General features: G+C 39.4%; 1 protein-coding gene across 6 annotated transcripts in view; it reads left to right on the top strand.

Annotated features, from left to right (window-relative positions):
• Positions 1 to 24,636, top strand: part of myo6a (myosin VIa) — a 201,577-nt gene that overhangs the window by 123,840 nt on the left and 53,101 nt on the right. For all 6 annotated transcript variants that reach the window (XM_055015731.1, XM_055015733.1, XM_055015734.1 and 3 more), the window contains exons 19-26: positions 80 to 118; positions 414 to 507; positions 8,326 to 8,456; positions 8,551 to 8,628; positions 10,364 to 10,493; positions 15,070 to 15,160; positions 20,082 to 20,232; positions 24,120 to 24,328. In XM_055015731.1, coding sequence (XP_054871706.1) covers positions 80 to 118; positions 414 to 507; positions 8,326 to 8,456; positions 8,551 to 8,628; positions 10,364 to 10,493; positions 15,070 to 15,160; positions 20,082 to 20,232; positions 24,120 to 24,328 — 923 coding nt within the window. The remainder of the gene's footprint in view (positions 1 to 79; positions 119 to 413; positions 508 to 8,325; positions 8,457 to 8,550; positions 8,629 to 10,363; positions 10,494 to 15,069; positions 15,161 to 20,081; positions 20,233 to 24,119; positions 24,329 to 24,636) is intronic.

A 24,636-nucleotide genomic window follows, 5' to 3' on the forward strand; every position in this document is an offset into this window, starting at 1 on the left:
TCTCAACTCTGATCTGTATTTTTGGATTGCTCTGATTGTGGAAATACTCATGGCTCTTCCTTTGCATTTCTCTCTGCAGACCCAGCTGAATATTCTCCTGGACAAGCTGCGCAGCACGGTCAGTGTTTGTTCTTTTTCTCTTCCACAGTGATGGCTTTATATTACAAACCCCAGAGCTGCAGTAAAGTTCAGACTTCCTGTGATGCAGCTCTTTATATCTCCCGAGAGACAAACACATACTGTTCCTGTCTCACCTGTGAGGCGCAATGCATCATGTCCTGAGTCTGATGTGATGGATGTCTTGAAAGTCTGATGCAGGTTGTGGTTCCTGCTATTAGTGTAATCACTTCTGTTTCCGTTTGTGTCTCTGCTTTCTTTTCTCTCTCCACTCTCTCCCTCTTTCACTCCTCCAGGGCTCCAGTTTCATTCGCTGCATTAAGCCCAACCTGAAGATGGTCAGCCACCACTTTGAAGGAGCTCAGATTCTCTCCCAGCTGCAGTGCTCAGGTCTGTGATTTCAGAAAACTGTGGCTTATTTAACACTAGTCAAGATTTTTATGTTCAACCTGGGAAAAGTGATATTTGATATCTATTTTGTCTGAGCCTCATAGAGAGATCCAGTCCTGACAGCACTTCTTGCCTGTTGTTCCACTAACTTAATATAATTTCTCACTGAGAGATTAATTTATATGCCCTTTGAAAACAGATATTTTAGGACCAGTTGATGGCACAACTACCCTCTGATGCCTTAAAAATGTGAATTAAGTGAATGTTTTGTAATTTAAATAATTAGTCCAAAGTTGTAAAACCAGCTCAGTTAAGTTCATTAAACTAAAGATGTTAGGTTCAGTCACAATGACCAACATCAGACACAGATTTGGTCTCCAATGCTGTCGTAACGATGGAGGGAGAAGTCGCATTCTGACCATGTTGCTGTGTGCTCGGTATGCGGAGATGCTGCAAAAAAGAAACATCCGGCTCAGAACTCCTCTGAGGAAGTTAGATCACGTTGGCAGATCCTTTACTTGGAAGTTTTCAAAGTTGTGTAGCAAAAGGGATTAAACCACCAGCACCCAGCCAGTTCCAAAATCACACAAGGTAACCACATGTATCAGTGATGGACAGCTGAACTGATAGTTGAGGTCATCACAGTTAAATAGAAGTTTTTTGGGGTTTTTTTTTCAATTTTTTTCATACAATTCAAGCTGACTAAACAGTGTACTGTTAACTAAAGTTGTGTTGTAAGGCATTTTTGGCATTTCAGGAACATGCAAATGTCACTTCACTTCTGTGTTAATAATAATTACATCATCTGATACAGTTTGTGCCTGAGTGAGCATTTACAATCCAATATTACGGTGTAATATATCTTAAACAGCAGTTAGTAAAGCAGCACTAATTGTCCCCTCTAGAAAAAAAGTCCATCTTTATTTTCTGTCCCCACATCTCAGCTGAAATGTTAATGACTACACAAAATGAACAATTTTTAACTCTAATTTTTTCCAACAATTTACAGATTTTCTTTTATTTGTTGAATAATAGTAACTGGTAAAATCACAGAACAAAAATCTTAATATACTGATTTACTATACAAAAAAAAGAACGAACCAAAACGGTGAATAACACTCCACATCAAAAATCTGTATTTTTACAGATAGTAATTTGTTCTTTTTCAATGATTGACTGAAGAATTACACTTTTTTTGTATCAATATCAGCAAAATATCACTATTTTACAGATATTTATGGTTATTACAAAGAAAATGTAAATATATTAAGGACTGAAAAACTGCTAAATAATTTTTAGCTGTTATTTGACCGAAGATCCGTATTTTAATATCTAGTAAAATCTAATTAATATTTCAAGTGAATTATAGCGCTATTTTCAAATGGAACTCCAGAAAACTAATTGGAATGAGTGAATTTAACAAAAAAAAAACAAAAACATGATAATGACCTGTGGGAAAAAAATTACTGACTTAGCTTACCATTATGATTTTTGAAAGGGAGTCTATGGGAGCCATAGCTTTTTGGAGCCAGCACATAGTGGTGTTCATTGGTACTGCATTTTAAGGCACTCTGCATTGATTTCACTTTGCAGAGCAGGTTGCTACGTTCATCTTTTCCATACAATCTGTGATTTATGCTAGCCTTCCCTCCTCAGCTCTTATTATCTTTACCTTCACTGCATTTAACGCATCTTCCATCCCTACATCCTGTTCTTCCTGTTTTTCCACACAGGCAGAAAAGATAAACTGTAAATACATGCAAAATGCCAGTAAACCTCTTTAACAAACAGGAAAAATGTGGAATCAAGGACAAACAGAGATGGAGTGCATCAGCAGTGACTCACCACCCAAAACATTTACAATGAACAAGCACGACTTGTTTCTAAAATGCACCTGCAGGAAAATACCAAGGGTGTACTGTAGTGGTTTTAGGAAATATGTGATTGCATCATTAAAGATGTAGAACACAGGCAGAAAAAAATACCTCAAATTCAAACTATTTAAAAAAAAAAACTAAACTGACAAAGCAATTCAAATTGAAGGTTCACTTTCTAAGCCTAAATTTGATAGTCACTTGGCTTAAATCACATGAATCCACTGAATCAGCTCTACCTCTAGGCATATTCTATTGTAAAAAGCGCTGTGTAAACAAAGATCATTCATTCATTCATTTCTTCACTTTTGAAGTCCATAAATGTCTGCGTGGCAAATCTGGAAAATGCTGCTCTTTCAGTTGACTTTTAAGTGCTTACTGTGCAATCATCAAGTTGCTGCCGCTGATGTTTTCAAAGAATCTTTCTAATGCAGTTATTTTGCTCATATTTGACAAACACAAAACACAGCGGTGCATCCTGATGTGTCGCCACACATTAATCTGCACTTTTAACCCTTTTGTCACATTCCAGATAGAGAAGATTTTTAAGTCTGTGAATGAATGGCAATTAGCAGCGTGTGTCCGCTATGAAAGAGGTTTGAAAATGAGCCCTTTGATTTGAAATTCAAACTATTTTTTTATTTATTTATTTTTTTAAAAAAAACTGACAAAGTAATTTGAGTTGAAGGTTGACTTTCTTACTCATTATATCCTACAGTCTTCATGTGCCCCACGGGTTGGCTGAGGTAGCAGAGAACAGTAGATGATTAAATGTGGATTATTCAGGTGAGCTTTGAGGACAGGGATGGTGCACCATCCAAACTTACAAGCAGAGGAACCTTTCATTTGTATTGGCAGTTATGAGCCTTGAAATCCCATCACTAATAAAGTGAACAACAATATGCTGGCAATCCAACATTCATTAAGTGCACTGAAGTGTGACAACTACAGAAATATGGCTAGCACGTATTGGAGAATAAACAAATTTGCCATGTGACCGTGTTTTTATCAATCCATTCACCAAACTAACAAAGGTAGAGGTGTAGCAGTGCATAGATCTACCTCTGTGCAGGAGATTTATACTGACTTTAAGACAGCTACAGATATGCATCAGTAGACATCCTGCAGAGTACAGCTGGAGTTAATAATCCTCCTGTCTTTCAGGTACTCTTTGGTGTTTTCTGCACACTGAGATTTCTGTTCCCTGACTCAGGCCTTTAAGGCACAGCCTCCTCTCAGGCAACACCCTGTAAAACTGCATCAAATCCAGGGAGAAGTGCTGCCTTAAGGGTGAACCCAGGGAAGAAATTGCTCTTTTGTTGCTATTCCATAACCCTCACGCCTCAGAGCTCACACAAATACGACGCCAACACATCAATGCACAAACGGTCCAAAAATAATGAAATAAATAAAATGCCTGGAAAGGGTTAAAGTGATGATTGCTGTGAGCTAGAGGGACACAAAGCTCCAGAGCCTCCTTTCTGTATGTGCTCTGTCTGTACACACATGAAAATGTTTTCTTAAACTTTTCCTTTTGCCCAATGCAAAAACTCTGTGAGAGATACTCCCTCCCTCAGGTTCAGAGGAGAAGAAATTATGAGCTCAGGTTTAATATCCTCAGAGATTTTGCTTTCATCCACACAAACTCGATGTTCAGATACTGCACCCAGCCGAGCTCTTTATCAGTTTTATTGGACTGGGAATCGAAGCGTTGATAGTTAGGAATAGATGTGGGAGACCTCTGTGTACCAACGTGACACGGTCAGGCCCAAAATGGGATGTTCAGCAACACCAGAAACAACTTTTCCACTGTGGTTTGAAACGCAGACAACGAGATGTAGATTTAATCTTACCTGAGATGGGGCAGGATTCTCTGACCTGAGCAGCCTGGAGCTCGTTGTGGTGAGCAGAGCGTACAGACAGGCTTAGGGAGCTTAAGTAAATCAGAGACATATTGAAGCTGAGTACCTCCTAAGTTAGGAGCAGAATTTAATAACCATGAGTGATTTTACAAGAAACTAGTGGAGGGAGACTAATACTAGGATAAAATGTTCAGGACCTCCAGTTCACATGACTGCTTGGCTTGAACAAGTTGAATCTTTCTACCAGTGAAGTAACAGGTTTTTTTTTTTTTTCCTCAACACATTCATGGATCAGTTGTTAATACAGACTCCCCAAAAGGGCTCTGAGGTGAAAATCCATACTTCGGAAAATTGCCTTGATGTAACTGTGAAGGGTGAGGTCTTAATTAAATATGATATCAAGATTTTTTTTCTACGCCATTTCCTTCGGGAAACTGTGCGACAATTACAAATGGCAGCCTGATATGAGTTCCGTGCAGCTCGAGGCCGACGCTCTACAAGTTTCTGCTTTATCTGAATACACAAGAGGGAAGTTCTGTTATCAAGGGGCAGAAGGCAGAGGAAGTCCTTGAGTGGAATGAAGTGCTTTCTACCTTTCTTCTCGACACAAGTGGCACCTCATTAATAAGACATGCATGTCTTTACATGCTCTCCATGTTAATGCTGTGCTCATGCTAGAAGAGACTTTCCACAAGGGAACGGAAGAGACGCCCAAGAGGATAAAAACAGCCGGCTAGGAGGTCTCAGGAGGCCTTTATGGTCTCTGGCACATTCCATCGTATGATCTGACTTTAATTAGTGCGTATTTTAATGAGTTGGCTACCAGATTGTAAACATGTAGCACATTATTGTAAAGGATAATAAGGCTTCTTGTGCATTTTAATCCACACAATCTGTACGTAGCTGTTGATATTTAAACCACTCCTGCTCCTGACTAATCAGAACTTTTGCAATTAACACGTCAATGCGATTTTGTCAGTATTCATTGCGATGTTCACTGTAAGGTTTATACAGACATCATGGCTAGTGTATTGTGTTACTAGAAACATACATATAATCTTACTCAATGAAAACACATACATTTTGTGTTTAATGTCGTGTCTTATCTAGTATATGCCATGGTGATAAATTAGGCAGTTTTTAAAATGAACCCTTTTGCAAGAATAACTTCATTAACAAAACATGCAAAAAAACATACACGCATGAATCCACTGAATCAACTCTACCTCTGGGCATCTTCTATTGTAAAAAGCGCTGTGTAAACAAAGATCATTCATTCATTAATTTCTTCATTTTTGAAGTCCATAAATGTCTGCGTGGCAAATCTGGAAAATGCTGCTCTTTCAGTTGACTTTTAAGTGCTTACTGTGCAATCATCAAGTTGCTGCCGCTGATGTTTTCAAAGAATCTTTCTAATGCAGTTCATTTATTCATATTTGACAAACACAAAACACAACTCTATGCCCTCTAGTCGACTGGAGACAGAGTTAAAAAATAGTGAGCTTTCAATTTCAGAGTGCAGTCGTTAGCGGTGCATCCTGATGTGTCGACACATGGAAGCTTCTTAAGTCTGTGTACATTATGTGCTGTGATTTTATTTGTTATTTAATCTTGTGAGGCTGAGTGTACTTTATATTGTGGAGGGGATGGAGGAAATATCACTGGGTAGAGGTCACAAGCTCTGAAGCAACTTAAGGACAGTTAGAAACCTGGCTGCGAGGATGAATGAACGGCAGTTAGCAGCATGTGTCTGCTATGAAAGATGTTTGAAAATGAGCCCTTTGATTTGAGGTTTCAAAGCAAAATGAGGCGACTAACAATGCTTCAAAGATGGCCAATCATCTGTGTTTACAGGGGGTCTGAATAAACAAATTAATGTAATGTGTCAGGCAGAACAGCCTGGAAAGTCCTGACAGCATAAACACAGAACAGACAAAAAGGGTCACAAAGTTGTGCAAGAAAAGCGGAAAAATTATGCTAATTGGCATGCAGCCTATATGACTCAGCTATTCAGCTGTGCTTTGCTGCTTTGATTTACTTCTTCCAAAGTCAGTCTTTTTTACAAAGTGCATCACTGGATATGTAGTGTTTAGCATCAGCGTGAGCTTACATCCTGTTTTTGTGTGTCATTTGGCTTGGATATTGCTGAATTTTACCTGCCTTCATGTACTGATATTTAAGTAATCTTTCATATTGTCATATTGTACTTTAAACCGTATAAACCTCAAGGGCATGTTTTGTTTCGGTCACATTTTTACTCACTGTGGGCTCAGTTTTCACTGGAGTATAAAGTCCTGCTCCTCTGTGGAAATGGCACAACCATGGCTAGAAGGAGAGAGAGCTTCAAAGTGTCTGCTACGTCATAGAAAGTTATGATGCCTTCAATTCAATTCAATTACATTGAATGAACAATTACAACTTTTTTTTCAAATGCCCATAGATGCTTCCAACTGTGGAATAAAATGGCAACTCTGCATACTATTGATGTTTTATTACTTACATTCTTAATTTGTTTACATACTTGTCTCCTCTCTGCTGTGCGTAAACACAGCCTGCAGTTCAGCCGAAATGTTCCTACATTTAAAGCTTAGATTTAATTGTTCCAGTTTAACTGAGCGTCCCACATAAGTTCAAGGATCATTGGAAAGTTGAAAAATGTGCATTTTTTCCTTTTTTTTTGTTCCAGTCAGTGGCTTTGATTCATAGTGTGATTTTGGTATTTTTTTTATAAAATACTATGCCTTTCAAACCTGCTGGCATGTTTTGGTGTCCAAAGGTAAATGCCTGTTTTAGACAGAAAATTGTTCTTGGCTGTTTGGACAAACGCTTTGACATTTCAGACTGAAGTATCTAAAGCAGCACTGGATGTTCTGCGTGAAATATCTACACAACTATTCATTTCAGACGTCCACATTCCCAGAGATGAGGGTGTAAAATTTATGGTTATCCCCTTTCTTCCAGTGCCACCAACAGATCAGACTTGTCTTGCTTTTACTTTTCCAGTAGCACCAAAATGAGGTTGACATTTTTAAAACAGACTGGATGGAAGTATATTTTATATGTTCATTCTTTCCCCAGGAGGAGTTCCAAACATTTCTTGTGATTGTCTCACTTTTAAGCTAGTAAAAATTAGAATTTCTCCAGCTTTCATTGAGGAGCATATATTAATGACATTCTCATGAACCTCATCTGTGCCTTGTTTTGCTGTAGCTGGGCTTGGATATGCTCCAGAGTTACACCTGGACAGGTTTCCAGGTCATCACAGGGCTAACACAAAGAGCCAGACAACCATGTACACTCACATTAACACTAACAGCCCTTTTACAATCACCAGTGAACCTTATATGCATATCTGTGGACTCTGGGAGGAAACTGCTGCAGCTGTAAACAAGGGAGAGCATGCAAACTCCATCCAGAAAGACCACGCTGTCCCACTAATCAGAAATGTTGCTTAAAAAATGCCTAAAATGGCCAAAATTTGAAATTGAATTTCAATACAAGATTTAAATCTGACATTTGATGCCATTTCTCAATATTTTAGCATTTGAAAACTGTTGAAAGTCTGATGCCCAGTCCAAGACACAAAAGAACAATACTGTAACCATTTCATTTATTTCAGACGGGCTGTACTGTTAAAGAAGAGAAAATAAAAACACAATACACAAAACCCCCAAACACCCCAAAAAGCAACAACCAAACCAAATCCAAAATCTAAAAGTCTGAAAATGAGTAGGATGAAGTTTAACCTATTAACTCCTACCTGCTACATATCTGTGCATCTCATGTCTTACTGCTTCCTGTTTACATCAAACCTTTTCCTTTTATACCTCTTTCGAAACTCCAGAACACATTTACTTTCATGCATTCTTTTGTCTTTCAAGCAATCTTTGGCTTTTTAATTGAAAATTTCTTCTTAATTCATAATATGCTATTTCACTTGTGAACAGTCGTATGTTATCAGGGAGTAAGTTGTAGCTGAACATTATTTGTGCAGTTGACCTGATTATCTTGCAACTAAACTAAGTCCAGTAGTGGACCTCTAGCTGTCTGTTGACTTCCTGTCTGTGTGGCTCTTTCTGCAGGTATGGTGTCCGTGCTGGACTTGATGCAGGGTGGCTTCCCCTCCAGAGCTCCCTTCCACGAACTCTACAACATGTACCAGAAGTACATGCCTCCCAAACTCACCCGCCTCGACCCTCGCCTCTTCTGCAAGGTCAGTCCTCTCAGCCTCAGCTGCTGCCCCACGCGCTTATTATCATTTTAATGGAGCCATATTTCCATGCTTGGCCTGTGTATTTGTGTTACAGGCTTTGTTCAAAGCCCTGGGACTGAATGAGAATGACTACAAGTTCGGCCTGACCAGAGTGTTTTTCCGGCCGGGGAAGGTGAGACTTTTTGAAAACCTGCTCTATTCCCCCTTCGCAGTGGCTAATATAGGTATTGTTCCCCTAAAGAAAGACAATACATTCAGAGGGAAAGCGCATTAGTCATTGTGGCTGCTGAGGTGAGGTGAGATGAGATTTTTGAACGAAGCGGAGCCAACAGATGGGGTTTTTTATTTCTCCACCAGATGAATAATTCATCACATTTGGTTTCGACATGTGGTTTCCAAGAGGGACTTTATAGAAGTTCATGTGTTTGTTTCAGAGGACCTCGGTACACACTGTGCAGGACAAACTGTTACTCTGACAGCATAGATTTACCTCAGAGGAATAAATAAATACTTGAGTCCTCTGTTAGCTGCACTCATTAGTCTTTTTGCTACAGGATCAGATGGGCAGCAGTGCCCTCCAATGTAGACACAATACCACATGTAAAGAATTGTTTTCACCTGCAAGGAGTCATAAATGGTAGGAATTTCCAAGTTTACAAAATGTTAGGTGGCCTAAAGTAAGTTTTAGGCTTTAGCTATTGTGTCATCCCTGGATTTTGGTGTGTATACTGAGGCCAGACCACAGTCCTGGTAATCTTTTTCAGACTGGTAGAGGCTGTTTATGTGAAGGCACGAGGCTTTGAACCCCCAAAAATGAGAGCCCGACGCACTTCGGTGTCGTTAGAAATCAGGCTTTAAAAACAGACGAGGAGGAGACACAGACACAGAGAAAATAACAGTGAATTCAGCGGTTTCTTTCATTAGTAAGGCAGCAGAAGCCAACTCTCAAAGTCTGGGAATCAGAGTCTTCAGGAGGACACAATCACAACACAACAACAAATGTTAGGTGCAGTGTCATGGAGCAGCTCTCAGCAGACGTTCAAATCAGGAGCACTAAGTGTTAGAAAGCTTTCGGCAGCGTGGTATGACCCTTGGCTTTGCTACAAGAGAAGAAGAAGCTTTTATTTGTCACAAATACATTACAGCACTGTGAAATTCTCTTTTCTGATGCTCTAGCGGGGGTCAAAGTGCAGGGGCAGCTCCAGGTGTCCCTGGAGCAAATATTGTTGGGGTGTTTCTCAGCAGAACTTGAACCCTTCTGATCAGACCCAGAGCCTCAACCATGTAGCTAACACTGTCCCATTCAAACAGACATGAATGAATAAAAGAAAACTAGATTCAGTGTAGCTCCAATAAATGCACGTCTCTGCTTCTGGCCTTTATTTGCTTTGACAGCAGTTGAATCTAAAACATCACATTTTTAAAACCTGCTGTAACGACTTGGTGCTGTGATGATATGTCACTGGAAAATGAAAATATGTAGCTGTCAGAGATTTTGCTCAGCCAATTTATCTTCCTCTGATATATCCAGCTGCCTGTTACATAACAGTGAGAGGCATGGCTTTATGACAATATAGGTGTTTTTGTGTTTGTATTAAGTGAAAAATGTAAATCCACAATGCTTCAAGTACACATAACTACATGAAAATGTATAGAAAGTCAACAAAATATAAACAATATTTTATCACCCTAAATAGGTTTTCAGGAAAAGAAAATAGGAACACGTTGCCCTGACCAACAGTGAGACTCACTGATGTGTTTTATTAGAGAATCAGAATGTATTAGATTTTAGCCACAAAGAAATGTGGAATGCTGCCTGACTCATCCTAGAATTCCTCGGAGATGAAAATAAATTTCACTTCTGGTGTTCAGTCGCAGCTCTGACTCCGTCTCTTTGCCGTGTCCAGTTTGCAGAGTTTGACCAGATCATGAAGTCGGATCCAGACCACCTGGCGGAGCTGGTGAAGAAAGTCAACAAGTGGCTCATCCACAGCCGCTGGAAGAAGGTCCAGTGGTGCGCTCTGTCCGTCATCAAACGTAAGCAGCATCTGTTCTGATCAGACCAGAGATTTACAAAGCAAACACCCTCAGGGCATCGATTGGACTCAGGAGAAAAGTGAGGGAATGTGTGAATCCGTACCTGTCAGTAAAGATATACAGCATCACCAGACAGTGAAAAATCTGAATCTGATAAGCCCCCAAAATATACTAACACCCCCAATAATAATAGCTTTCTATTCTCTTTGAGTTATAAAGTCAGTGTAAGTTGATGAATGAGCACATACAGTTGTTTTGTTACCACTGGACCCTTAAAGAGCTGAAGTCTCACAACTCAAGGTCATAGTATTTCCCCAAAGCAAATTTCCTCCTTGATTTATTGAGCTTTTTAAGAAGCACGACTTTTTGCAGATTTTTATCCACTATTTATCAATATCCTGCCAGGCTATCTGCTTTTCATTGTGCAATGCACGACACCCATCCATACAAACGACTGCCAGAAAACAGTCAGAGAAGAAATTTTCATAATATAGTCATATATAGTCAAAGCACCGTGTGTTGAGGCTTTAGACTCAGAACAGTGACCCGGGTTGGATTCACTTTGCTGCATGTCATGCCATTTTTCTTTTCCCTTTTCTGTCTCCCTTCAGCTGTAAAAGGCAAATACGCCTCAAAAATACGTAATGAAATAAAAAAAAGATTAGACCTTGAACAGCCAAACTATCAGCAGTGCCGTGTTGTTTGCAGCAATTACCCCAGCACACACAGCATTCATTTAAACCCCGTCTGCCTGAATTTAAAAATCCTCTAATTCATCAAGTTCTTATGTAAAATCACAGGAATGGCTTTGACACCATTAAATGTATCAGGATTTGTTGCCTAATTTATTTATCTGAGTGAAAATGTAGGACATTGAATACACATCTTTAGGCGGATGAAAATTAATGAAAAAGATTACTGGCATATAACATATTTTTTTTCCTTTTTACTCTAATAGTAAATTATCTTTTGGTGGTCAAAGTAAATGTTCAAAGAGTTTCACATGCCTTTTAATGTGCACTTGGTTGTAATAAAATCTACAAGGTGGTTTAGAAGATACTTTTATAAATTGCAAGGCAACAAAAGCATTTGCATACTTCTAATTTACCACACTTGTAGCTCATAAGTTGTTGATAATTCAGAGATCTCCCTTTGTATGACATTCATTTTGGTTAACAGGCGACTTGTGTAATGTGTAAACAGGAGTAAATGATGCATACAAGATGACATTGTATTTTTTAACCATCCTGTCACATTTCTACTCACTCACTTTGAAGTCCTGCATCTTTGTAGAAACAGAACAGCCATGGATGAAAGTAGAGAGAAAACAGACATCTTTTATGCAGTAAAACAAAGTCACTAAATCACAAAACATTTCTTTGATTATATATTTTACTTTAAAACATAATAATATTTTAATAAAAAAATGTCTGCAGGTGTTACAAATAGCAGAACAAGTGGGAACATTACATACTATAGATATTTTACTATTGACTATTGGTTCCTGCTCATTATTGGTCAGAGTGCACATTGTTTGTGGTGAATTTTCAAATTAGACATGCAAAGTAACGCAACTTTGATGAAATGTAACAATTTCAAGCTTCGATTTTGTGAATTTTACAGACTGAACCAGATGTCATGCATGTTCAGTTCAAGGGCCTAGTGATTCTGTTTTTCCAGTTCATGACTCTGATAAATGGTCTCATTTTGTGTTAAGAGGAAATATTGCTGTGACAGCTAACGGCGCAAAGACAACACAGACAAGCTAAAAACACCAGAGGGGTGTTAAAAATGACAGCAAGTTGTGTTTTTGACGTCGGCGTATGCACACAAGGGGGCACTGCAGACGGAGGTTAAAGAGGAGTTCAGCATCGGATGATTACTTCGCTCTAAAACAAAGGCATTTAAACTGTGCATAGAGGATGAGGTGAATCTACATGCATCCCTGTTGTTCCTCCTCAGCCGTCTCTCTCAGTGCATTCCTCACTCTCAGCTTTTATGCGGGCAGACATGTTGGAAATCCGATCATGCAAGCAAGAGATGTATCAGTATGCACAGATGGCTCACAATCATACCCAGAGGCCTTGTGGACGGAGCAGAGCAGAGCAGAGCAGAGCAGAGCACAGCAGCAAAACAAACCATGGGCGGTATATGTGCAGCAGAGAGGCTGTGCAGCGGAGGCAGACTGCTGGTAATAATGTGGGGTTGTGCTCCTGGAGGAGTGGTATCTGTCTGCTGTCTTGTGTTTATCACTGCAGTGTCTGAGGAGAGTTTGTGTCAGTCACTACAGGCTCCTATCATAACACTTCTCTCTCTGCCTGCCTCTGTAGGTCTTCAGCGCTCTCTTATTCTGGTCATTTCTCTCTCTTCTATTCATTCTATTACTGCTCGGTCTATCCCTTTCTTTCCTCATTCTGTCTGCCACTCTTTGTTCAGTTTGTCAAATGTTGCCAAAGCATATCATTGTATCCCATTGGATATAAATGTCCATTCCACAAGGTGTGCAGTGTTACAGTAGCAGCACTTAAAAAGGCAATAGTTTGACAATATTTGATTTTGAATGCACATACTGTAACCAGTCGGTGCCCTCTGCTCAGTAAATGCAAAGTCATTAATTCATCATCCTATTATTGATGGTAGAAGTTACATATTCTGAGGTCATAACAAGATGAAATGGATTTGGCAGCGAGCAGCGATGTTATCGATCTCTGTCTCTATTTATCTTTCACACTTCATCTCTCCAGCCCTCCCTCCTTTTTTTCTCCCTTCTCACTTCAATTCAATTCAAACTTGCTTCATTGGCAAGACAGAAAAGGCATCTATGTTGTCCACAGACTTGCAAAGGGGTGGAATTGAATCACAAATAACAGCACTTGGTGAAGAAATCAAAAATTTCTGCAAACATAACAGATTGTAAACCGCATTAGCCTGTGAGTGCAAATTAAATCGTTGTAATAGAATTCAGAGCGTCAAGGGGGATGGCAGGACATTTTTTAAAATGACAAAGTTTGTAAACTCGTTATGAGTTCTGAATATTTTCTTCTATTTGGAGACAGAAAATCTACCTGGAGTCAGGCTTAGACCAGGAGAACGTCACAGACGAGCATCAGGCCGACACCCTTTGAGCCTGGTCTACCTTAGCTTCATATTCAGCCCATATTCTGTGTTAGTACAGCGTAGTTTGTGTCAGTTCCACCAGTTATGAAATACGTCAGTAGCAGGAGCACTGTTTCCTCGACCCAATGATGATTTTGTCGGACACAATAAGTCGCTTGGCTGCACAGTGGCTTGGTGGTTAGCATTTTCGCCTCACAGCTAGAAGATCCCTGGTTTGCGTCCCGGTCTTACTTCCACAGTCCAAAAATATACTGACTTTAACTGGTGATTGTAAATTTTCCATAGGTGTGAATGTGAGTGTGATTGTTTGTCTCTATGTGTAGCCCTGTGATAGACTGTTACCTGTCCAAGGTGTCCCCTGCCTTCACCCTCAGTCAACTGGGAGAGACTCCAGCCCCCCATGACCCTATTAGGATTAAGCAGTGTATAGAAAATGGATGGATGGACAATAAGTGACTTTACAAAGGAAATGTCTGAACACATTCTTCAGCTCAGATGGGCTCCATCATGTTAGGCACAGACCTTGTCAGGACTACTACAGTGAATGCATCGTCCTGACAGTGAAGCGCAGAGGTGTGAGTGTGATGATATGAATGCAAAAAGTGCTTGGGAGTTGACATCTGTAGATGGCACCATGAATGTCTGTGGATAAACCAAAATACTTGCTGACGAGATGACTCATAGTCTGCAGAAAGGGACTGTTTCAGCATGATAGCAATTCAAAGCACACTACCAAAATGAGTTATTATTGAAATGTGGTGATGTCTCTGTAAACAGGACTTGATTTCAAAAGTATGTCCAAAATAGAGAGAAACTGATGTTTTTGCGACTTTAGACATTTGAATTTGAGATCAAAACACAAAGGCAAGAGAAAAGTAGAGATTTATTTAATGCTATATGCAAACCGGCAGCATCAAATATCATATCTAATACCTGAAACCAAGTTTTATCATTCGGAGGGAATTATATCAGGAAAAATGCTTTGAACATCAGAGCCTGCTCTAAGTTGCCACAGGGCTTGTAGCGGCACAACTGTTCTCAAAGGGCTGACGGGCTTCGACCTGTTGGGCCCAAAGCTGCTGAAAATGTTTCCTAATGCGGGCATTTGGATAAACTGACCACTAATTGTAAATCTAAATGCTTAATTCTTGTCTAAAATAATAATGAAAACCTATTCAGGTGATTTAACAGCAGTCTAAAAACTACTGGGAGCCATCATAGTTTCCTATTATCTAGCAGACTTGGAACTTTTTGATAAATTTTCTCTTCAAAAGTTACTCATTTCTAAAATATAGCATCTTGTATGGGACAGTTAGACCTCTAAAAGTCTGTTATTGGTCCCAACTCAGTTTTGACAATGTTTTAGCCCACATGTCCAACCTTATCCTCTTTAGCTTTGAGGTTAAAACTGCAGAAAATTTATCATTTTTTTTTCTTTTTCTCTTCTTTTCTGTCTCAGTGAAGAACAAGATTTTGTACCGAACCGGCGCCTGTATCATGATGCAGAAGACAGTCCGGATGTGGCTCTGCAGGAAGAAGCACAAGCCTCGGTGGGTCTTTTCTTTCTTTCTCTGCATTCTTCCATTCTTTCTTCATCCTTTTTATTGCTTCATCCTCCTACTCTTTTCCCTTTCTATGCTTCCTTTTCCTTTTATCTTTTCTTACTTTGTTCTGCCGTCTTTTCTGTTTAATCCGACCACTTTCCCCCTTTCTTTATATTTTCTTTCATCCTCCCATCTACCATTTCTCTGCTTCCTTTCTGTCCTCTTACCCTCCTCCTCTTGATGTTCTTTTTTCTCCCTGCGGTCTTCAGATGTTTCAACTTTTGCTTCTTTTCACTTCCTCGTTTCTTTCTTTCTTCCCTGCTTCTTTTTAATTTTAACCTTCTCTTTTTTCTTTCTTTTCTCCTCCATCTTTCTCTCACCTTTACACCTCCCCCTTTCCCTTTGCTCTTGTCCCTCTTTTCTCTGTATCTTCCTCTCCTTCCCATTCACTCTGCCTTCTCTTTCTTATTACATTCACCTCCTCGCTCCTTCGTCCTTATCTTTCTCCTCCTCTTCTTCTTCTTCTCTATTATCTGCCACTTTCACAGCTCGGCAGTGTTGGTTTGCCTGCCATGCACAAACACACACACACACACACACACACAGACACACACACACACACACACTTTACCTCAGACAGTCGCCTGGCGACACGTGCCGCTCTGCTTATTACCGCCGATATTTTGACGATAAACAACAGAAACCCTGAGGGGAGGCAGGTGAGAGGGTGGATGAAGAATGCAGGTGGGGAAGAGGGTTTTTTTTTCTCTCCTGCAGTTTTTTTTTCATCTGATTTGGCACCCTGCTGGTCCATGCTAACAGGTTGTGTGAGTGTGTTTACGTGTGCTGCTGATGTGGTGCAGTGTGTGATTACAGGGGCTGGGTGGAGTGTTAATGAGTGGGGCGGAGTTTGGGCACAAACTGAGATTTAGTGAAGCAATGAGTGATCAGGCTAATGACATATAGCCAGTACTCTCAAGTCACAAATATTTTACAGTTTTTACTATGAAGTCAGTAAGTCCTAGACAAGTGAACTGACACCTTAGTGCAGGAGTGTCAAACTCATTTTAGTTCCGGGGCCACATTCAGCCCAATTTGATCTCATGTGGGCTGGAGCGGTAAAATCATAGCATAATAACCTATAAATAACGACAACTCCAAACTTTTCCTTTGTACCAGTGCAAAGATCTTCACATTTAATGAATTATCTTTTTATGAAACATTATGAACCACCTGAAATTTCTTGAGAAAAATAAATTTCAACAGCATTATGCCTCAGTTTATCATTTACACATTACAACTTACAGATCACAGTGTTTCTACAAAGGCACAAAACATTTAGTCATCTGGAACTGAACAATGTAGTATTTTAGTTTCTGATCAAAAGGACAAAAGTCAGACAAAAAACTACAAAAACAAGACAAAATATTGCAAAAATGAGAAACAAAATGACAAAAAATGAGACAAACGACAAATGTAGTATTTTACTTTTTGATCAAAACAACTTGTCATGGTCTGGAAATTATTTAAAATTTATAGTTTTACAAATTTACAATTTGCACTTAATGCCTTCCTTTTTAATTTTTACACTTTACAACGTCGTCCCGCGGGCGGCCCGGTTTTGGCTCATGGGCCACATGTTTGAGACCCTTGCTTTATTGCATTACACTGTCAACTATACTAGAAACAGCACAAAATACTCTAACTAGTGAAATGTGCTCTTTTCAAGCAAAAATAATACTACATTGTGGTTTAAAAAAAATGCTCTTTAATCTAGCCGCTACGAAAAAAATGTAATCTCACCTTAAAACTAGTCAATATATTCAGATTTAAATGTGTTCACAATCCTCTAGTTTGCAGCTGCAGCAGTCAGTAGCAGTGAGCTGTCATTTATTAGACAGTTGGAGGAATTGTGTACACTTTATTTGATGCAGTGGAGCAGCAACTTTAAACATGGAGTCATCGTCAAAACTAATTACACTGAATCAAGTGTCTGAGCCCAAACCATGATTGAGATTACTGTGCGAGTAATTAGTGGCCTCTGCAATGGAGCAGGCAGAGTGGATGGAGCTTTACTGGCTGCCAAACTGACTGGTAGGTGAACTTATTGCAGCAGCAAACAAGATAACCACAATTTAACGGCTGCCTGCTGCAGTTTCCTAACCTGTTAATAAGTTGAAATGGCTTTTGATTTTCACCTCTCTGTGACTGGCATTAACATTTACCAGTCAGCTGCGCTGTCACATCAAATAAAATTAAAAAAAAGTTTTACCTAATGTTAAATATTTCTAAGCCATTGCAAGACGTTAGATAACATTTGTAGGTTGTTCTAGAAAATTGTTGTGTGTTGTTGAGCTATTATGGAGGTATTACCAAATGGTTGTGTAAATGCTCTATTACTACAGAACGTTTGTGTATATGAATAGTTAGCCTATTGTCAATATAGATATCAAAAAATGCCATCTAAACTTATAAACACAGTTTTTAATTTACAAAGGTAATACTAAAAAGTGGATAACACAGTAAGAGGATTTTCTATTGCATTTATTGTGCCTATTTCCTTAGTTGATTGAGGGTTTTTTCTTTTTTTTTTACACCCCCCTTATCTAAAGTGAGTATCCACATAAAATCTGCTTGAGCTGACCGTAAACTGGACAAACTGCTGATCCTCATCCCATTGATTCCTCGTCTTGTAAGAGTTGGATTATTCATCATTACTCGTGGTGGCATGTGGATCCTTGCACAGATGTCCCCACACAGCACACTGAAAGAGCCAGGCGGACTTTGAAGGAACATTTGTGGAGGCTTTGGGGAGTCAAATTTGCTTTGTGCACACCTCAGTGTGGTTCACTGGAATGACTGGCTTCCTTACAAGCAATGATCCTCTTGGCAAGCTAATCCACAACATTGCCTAAATACAAAAGTAAATCTTGCTGGAACAACATTATGCAGCAACTGTACCAACTTTCATTGGTAATTAATGTTTATTGAACATTTACAAACTTACAGTTTAAATATTATCAATTAGCACCACCAGTAATACTACTACCAGTTTGGAGGACTTCAAAAAGCTCAATAAAGTTGGCCTAGTAAAGGCAGTAGTTCATAATCTTACAGTGTTAAATTACATTTATTGTCATCTTTGAAAATATCAAACTATGTATGAATACATGTGGATTTTTTGACATCTGTATTGATGGTGGACTTACCATTAATATGTGTGTTACCTAAAGGCATCTAAACATCTTGTTAGTCATTTGGTTGTACTTTGCAAATGGTTTGTTACACACCGCAGTATAAAGCATTGCACTTTGCTTGCATTGGGCATATTAATCTCTTTGAAACATTTCAGATCCTGTCTTGATTCTAAATAAATGTAGCTGTTCAGCACCAGCTAATGCCAAAGTTATGGGCGCCTACTAATTTTACACATCACGATCAGTTTACTGGTCATGGACAATTCTATTCAGCCTGTGAAAAAAGTTATATAAGGACTTCTGTGGCTCTTCAGGAAGTTTTCATGAAGTCAGGAAACCTGGTTATCTTGGTTTGTGCTTTGAGGCTGTGGAAAGGCTCCATTAGAAACCAGGAGCATCGAGTCTGAAAGATGTGGGTCAGACGGAAGATCTAATAGAGTCCCATTAATTTTCCTCACAGACAGCATTACATGACTCACAGCTGAATCAAAATATTAACAACAGTCACGTTTCCACCGATGGAGGACAAGACATAAAGGCCACACCTCTGAGAAATGGAGCTAACAATACTGTCTGCAGTGATGAAGAGGTTCACAATCACCCTCAAGGAGAACTTGATCAGTGCAGTGCAGACCAGTTTAACAGGAGGAAAATACATCCTGAGAATTATGGGAAATAGACAAAACAAAATGTGTGATGGCATACACAAGCAAATGACCAAATACATGGCAACTCAAGATGTTTACGTTAAATGAAACATAACCCGTCATAGTAACATTGAGGAGACACACCAGTCTTTTAAGACTTTCTTAATCCAATCGAACGTGTTGATTGAAGATCTATAAATTAGCCAAACTATATTGAGACGTTTGACGGATGGAAGGCCCAAAAGCACCATCAGTGCAAGAGAAATCGATGCGGAATTGATGATTGTATGATGCAATCTTTTGAAAAAAATAGGCTCCTGTTATAGAATTCAAGGTAATCCTAATTCTAAGTACTTCTTTAAATACAAAACCTCAAGACAAACACTAATAGAACCAAACTACATTTACTCAGTTACTATAGTAGTATAATTTTGAGATACCTTTCTGCTACTTTATACTCCCACGTTTCAAAGATAAATATTGCCACTCAGCATTTATTTGATAAGGTACCACTTACTTTTCAGACTCACATTAATAATACAAGATATAATCAAGAAAGAAGTCGTGATGTATTATAAGTTAAGATAAAACTTTCACAAGGAGCCTGTAAAGTAATTAAAATTAGCTCAACAAAATGAATCAGTAATTAGAACCCAATAATAATAAATTTCATTTATAAAGCTGCTCAAAAACAAAGCTACCAAGTGCTTTGTGATTAAAGCCTAAAGTTAAAGTAACAAGAAGCAGAATTTAGGAAATAAAAAGCTAAATGATTTAAGTAAGTTTTAAGAAGAGATTTCAAAGTTGATACTGAGTTTGTCTGTGGGAGATCTTCGGGCAGGGAGCTCCACAGCTGAGGGGCCTGAACAGCAAAGTCCTGGTAATTTTCAATGACAGGATGTACTGTTAGTAATGCCCTGACAGAGGATCTCAAGCAGCGATCACCCTCAGAAGGAGTCAGCTGATTGCAGATATAAGCGCCGACATTTTATAATCAGTTCTTAAACTCGCAGGTAGCCAGTGAACGGCTGCAGGAATTGGTGTGATGTGGACTTTGCCTAAATGTTGGTGTTTGTGTTTTAGAATCGACGGGTTAGTCAAAGTGCGTAACCTGAAGAAGAGGATGGACCGCTTCAATGAGGTGGTGGGAGGACTGAAAGAGGGCAAGAAGGAGATGAGCAAGCAGGTCCAGGAGCTGGAGGCCGCCATTGACGCTTTGATAGCCAAAATCAAGGTGGGTGAGATGAATAGTTTGACATTAGCACTAGTAGCTGGACGGGGCAGCTTCAGGCTCAATGACCACCGTTCTCCCTTTTCTGTAAAACTTGCAACGGCAATCAGAGAGGTAAGCCCAAGCAACGTACTTGGAGTTGGACTCGATTTGGGGGAGGATTTTTCAACATTTCAATAACAATATTGGTCCAAAAACATCACAGAGACCAAAAGAAGACGCAGCACACCTTTCTCATTCATTTTCCTGTGTCACATCTTTTAGGCTACAAACCAAAATATAGATAATAATAAAACTACTGCAAAGAAAACAGTATCAGCTTAAATGTATGATACTCACCATTAATGAATGTAATCAGTTTTTTTTCCCCACAAAACATTACCCGAAGCTGACATTTGTTGTTTCCAGTTGTTTGTAGAAGTCTTTCTTCTAAATTTACATAAATACTTGCAGTGCCAAACAGCAGCATGATCCAAAGCAACAAAGTTCCACACATTTGTGCACATAGAACAATAGAACAACAGTGTTGGTAACTTCAGTAAATACTTAAAGTTACAAATGATCCCCTAAGTGGAGACCGATCAGTTTGGGTCAACAGCAAGTCCCACTGTGTACTTTTCTTTATTTCAGACAAGTTACTGTTCACACGCACAGTTGGTTATCACTTGCGGTTCAGTCATTTGTTGCCAAATGTCGTCACAGAATGATGAAGCAGCAATGTTATGTATCCCCGTGTCTGAAAATGGCTATGCAGTGTAGCTTATCTGTCCATGTACCGTATGAGCCATTAAAGCATGTATTAAATGATGAATTGTATATAAAGCCTGAATTTCCTTCTATATCTTCCAGTGAAAGCCTTTTGTTTTGCTGTCTGCTCTGACAGACACATACATATAGAGAGTTTTGTTTCAAAAATAGGAAATCCACCGTTGTGACAAAAGTGCCACCTACTCTGAGGAAATGATGGACAGCCTGACATTAAACCACATTCTGGTGTAGTTTGACAGACAGGTGGTGCTTTACGTCTGTGCTGGGGAAATGGGAACAGATTGAAAGATTTTCTTTTTAAATCTTTAATGATAAAGTCAAGGTGGTAATGTTTTTCCAATATATATGCAGTGTATGTATCTGTTCATGTGGATCACTAAAGAGATCTTTTAAAATTTCTGACATTATGAGCAGTTTGATTCAGAGATATTTACCCTTTAAACTGATGGATCAACGACTTATTATCATAATGGTATTTCCCGTTGAACTGGATTAACTTGTGCGTTATAGCCAACTTTAAATTTGCCCTCTTTTAGATAGTCTTCCCCATGCTTGTCATGAATCGTGAATGTCCTAGGGTAGATTGTTTTAATCAGGTTTTCATAATTCTGCATGCCGTCTTCTTTACCTGCCTTGTCACTTTGTTTCTGGACAGCTGTTAAGGTCTGAGTCTGACAGGTTCTCGCCTTCTGGTGAATGTCGGGATCAGCGGGCCAAACATTGGTGGAGGGATTCTGACTGCGAGGCTCCCATCATGTCAAACTGCACCCTACAGCTTTGTTGCACAGTAACTGACAGTCAGAGGGAAAAGGTTGCAGTGACAGCAGATGTGTTTGAATATTCACCTGCTACGAGACGGCAACACGTTTCCCTCCTCAGGTTTACACCACCGGCCGGTGTCAGCCATCAGATTGTGCCCCGATGATGCTTGAACATACAGTGGCAGTGAACTGTGAGAATCCTGATGCTCTCTCAGGATTTTTTCTGGCTTTTTAGAGGCTACCTTGGAAGTTATAGTCTGATGCCTCAGTGTTTGCCTCCAGCTCCTACACACCCATTGTAACAATAAAAAAAACATCCTCAAAGATACTTGAATTCAAGGCAGTGAGAAGCTGAGGGGTTGCTCAGAAAGTTTTACGTTTGCTTGCTGCCACAGACAAAATCCACTCAATCTTACTGGTTGTTATGTGATTGTTAGATTGTTTCTTTGTGGTTGCAGAGGTGTTTTTAAGTGTTTAAGTGTAGTTTTGAAGGTTTCTTGAAGTGGTTGCCATGGTGTCCTGTGGTTATCGGGATGTTTTTCTATAGTTGCTGCAGTGTTTTTTTTTAAGTAGTTGCCAAGTTTTTTCTTAGTGGTTGCTATGGTTTTTTTACATGGTTGGTGTGGTTTTTCTAGGCTGCTATTAAGGTGTTTCTCAGTGGTTGCTATGGTTTTTACACGTGATTGCTAGATTGTTTTTAGGCGGTTGCTGTGTTGTTTATACATGGTTTGTAGGTTGTTTTTACATTGTTGCTATGGTGTTTTTTGGTGGTTGCTGTGGGTTTTCTAGGTGACCGCTAAGGTGTTTCTTGATGGTTGCTATAGTGTTTATACATGGTTGCTAAGGTGGAGTTTTTTGGTGTGGTTATAGTGAAAGTAGTGTCTCTATGTGTTTTTACGTGGTAATATAGGGTCTGTAAGTTGTTGCTAAGGTGTTTCTAGGGGGGTAATAGCTGGGTTTTTTGTGGTTGTAGTGTTCCTAAATGGTTATTAAAGTGTTTCTAGGTGATTGCAAAGTAGTGTTTTGGTGGTTGCTAGAGTGTTTTCCTGTGTTTACTAAGGTGTTTTTACGCTGTTGTTGTGGCATTTCTAGGTGGTTGCTATGTTTTTGTTTTTTTTTTGTTGTTGTTGTTTTTTTTATGTGGTTGCTGTAGTGCTGTTACTTTGCAGTTAAGGTTTTTAAGCAGTTGCTTTGGTGTTTCTGGGTGGTTACTGAAGCGTTTGTAGGGTGTTGCTAATGTGTTTCACGGTGGTTCATACGTGGTCGCTATGGGGATTCTATGTTTGATAAGGTGTTTTTCTCAAGGTTGCTGTAGTGGTTCTATCTGCTGGATAGATGTGCTAAAAACAGCATTTACTAAACAGTTGTGTAGAATGTTCAGGCATTTGTTCACCACTGGACAAATGAAATGTTTTGTTGATTTTTCAAGACATTTTCAGACATTACAATGTATTGATGTCACTGCTCTGCTTTCTTGAATAAATCCTATGTTTTATTATGTAAACTTAAAATAGACAAAAAAATTAACAGTAATCGCATGGGCAAAATTTTTATTTGTAGTTATCACGGCTTGTGTATGCTTTTGTTGTCAGCTGAGAGTCCTTCCGTTCTTAAGTTGGTATCAGGATTTTGCTTTGCTTTCTTTCGCAGCAGGCATGTAGTTTTATCTCATAGTGTTCTTGGTCTTCAGAAGCTTTTCTTGACCTCCAGAACTGCCAGCTCTAAATGACATTTCAGACGGTGAAAACTGCAAGTGCTTTGTTATCTTTAAGTCTGAGTTGCTTGTTTGTGTTATCACAGGGTTTGAAGGGTGAGAGATTCACCAAACTAATGACAATTCTTGACCTGCCGTACATTTTGTCTTAGAAGTTTTAAGTATTTACAAGCGGAAAGTTGCCCAATCTTTCTCACACAATGTTTCTTTTTAAGCTGATGAAATATAAAGTAACAGTACATTAATATTTGAAGAAAAGCTCAGTTTGAATCAAAGTGAATACCAATTAAATAGTTCCAGCTTTCAAGAGAAATAGTTTGCCAACTTGAACAATTCAGATTTGTACAATGCAACATGACAACAGTTGAACATCTTATTTCGAAATGATGAGCATTAATGTGCTGCTTTAATAGCCTCCATCAGTCTGTGCTCCATTTCCTCCTAACGGAGCTGAATGGGGCTCTGTGCAAGACAGCCTTGTGATTTAAATTGAAATTCAAATAAAGTTGAAATGCTCATTCAGACCTTCACACATTTATTTTTGCATCTATCACTGTGAGGTTACTTATTATTCCAGGTCTAACCTTCCAAATTAGCACCTGCTGCCTGGAGACATTCTAAGTCGATTCTGTGTCCATGTCTGACAGAGCACCATGATGGGCCGGATTGACATCGACCACGAGTACCAGGCCCTGGTGACCCGGTCGGAGAAGCTGCTGACCGCCATGCAGAACAAGAAGAAGGAGGAGGAGGAGCGAGAGCGGCTGAGACGCATCCAGGAGGAGATGGAGAAAGAGAAGAAGAGGAGGGAGGAGGAGGAGCAGCGCCGCAAGCAGGAGGAGGCGGACAGGCGACTGTAAGTGGGAGGGGGCTTCAGGATGGAGCACTGGTACCTCTCGGCCTCTTAGCTGAGCTTCAGATGAAACATTTTTGTTTTGCTACTTGGCCAAAAATTAAGAGGCACTTGTGAAAGTTGGTGTGTTTTGACCCAGCAAAAGCCACTTTTCAGTAAGAACTGCTGCACTGGACAAATGCAGTCTCTGTCCACACATTTTTAAAGGGGCCCAGTAGGGATTTACATAATGAGATTGCTGCTCCAAAAGCATTTATTTTTATAGAAGCTATAAAGTGTTATGAGGTTGAGTTGTTGCTTTTTACATTTTC

The sequence above is a fragment of the Amphiprion ocellaris genome, chromosome 12 (genome assembly GCF_022539595.1).
Source record: "Amphiprion ocellaris isolate individual 3 ecotype Okinawa chromosome 12, ASM2253959v1, whole genome shotgun sequence".
Lineage (NCBI taxonomy): Eukaryota > Metazoa > Chordata > Actinopteri > Pomacentridae > Amphiprion > Amphiprion ocellaris.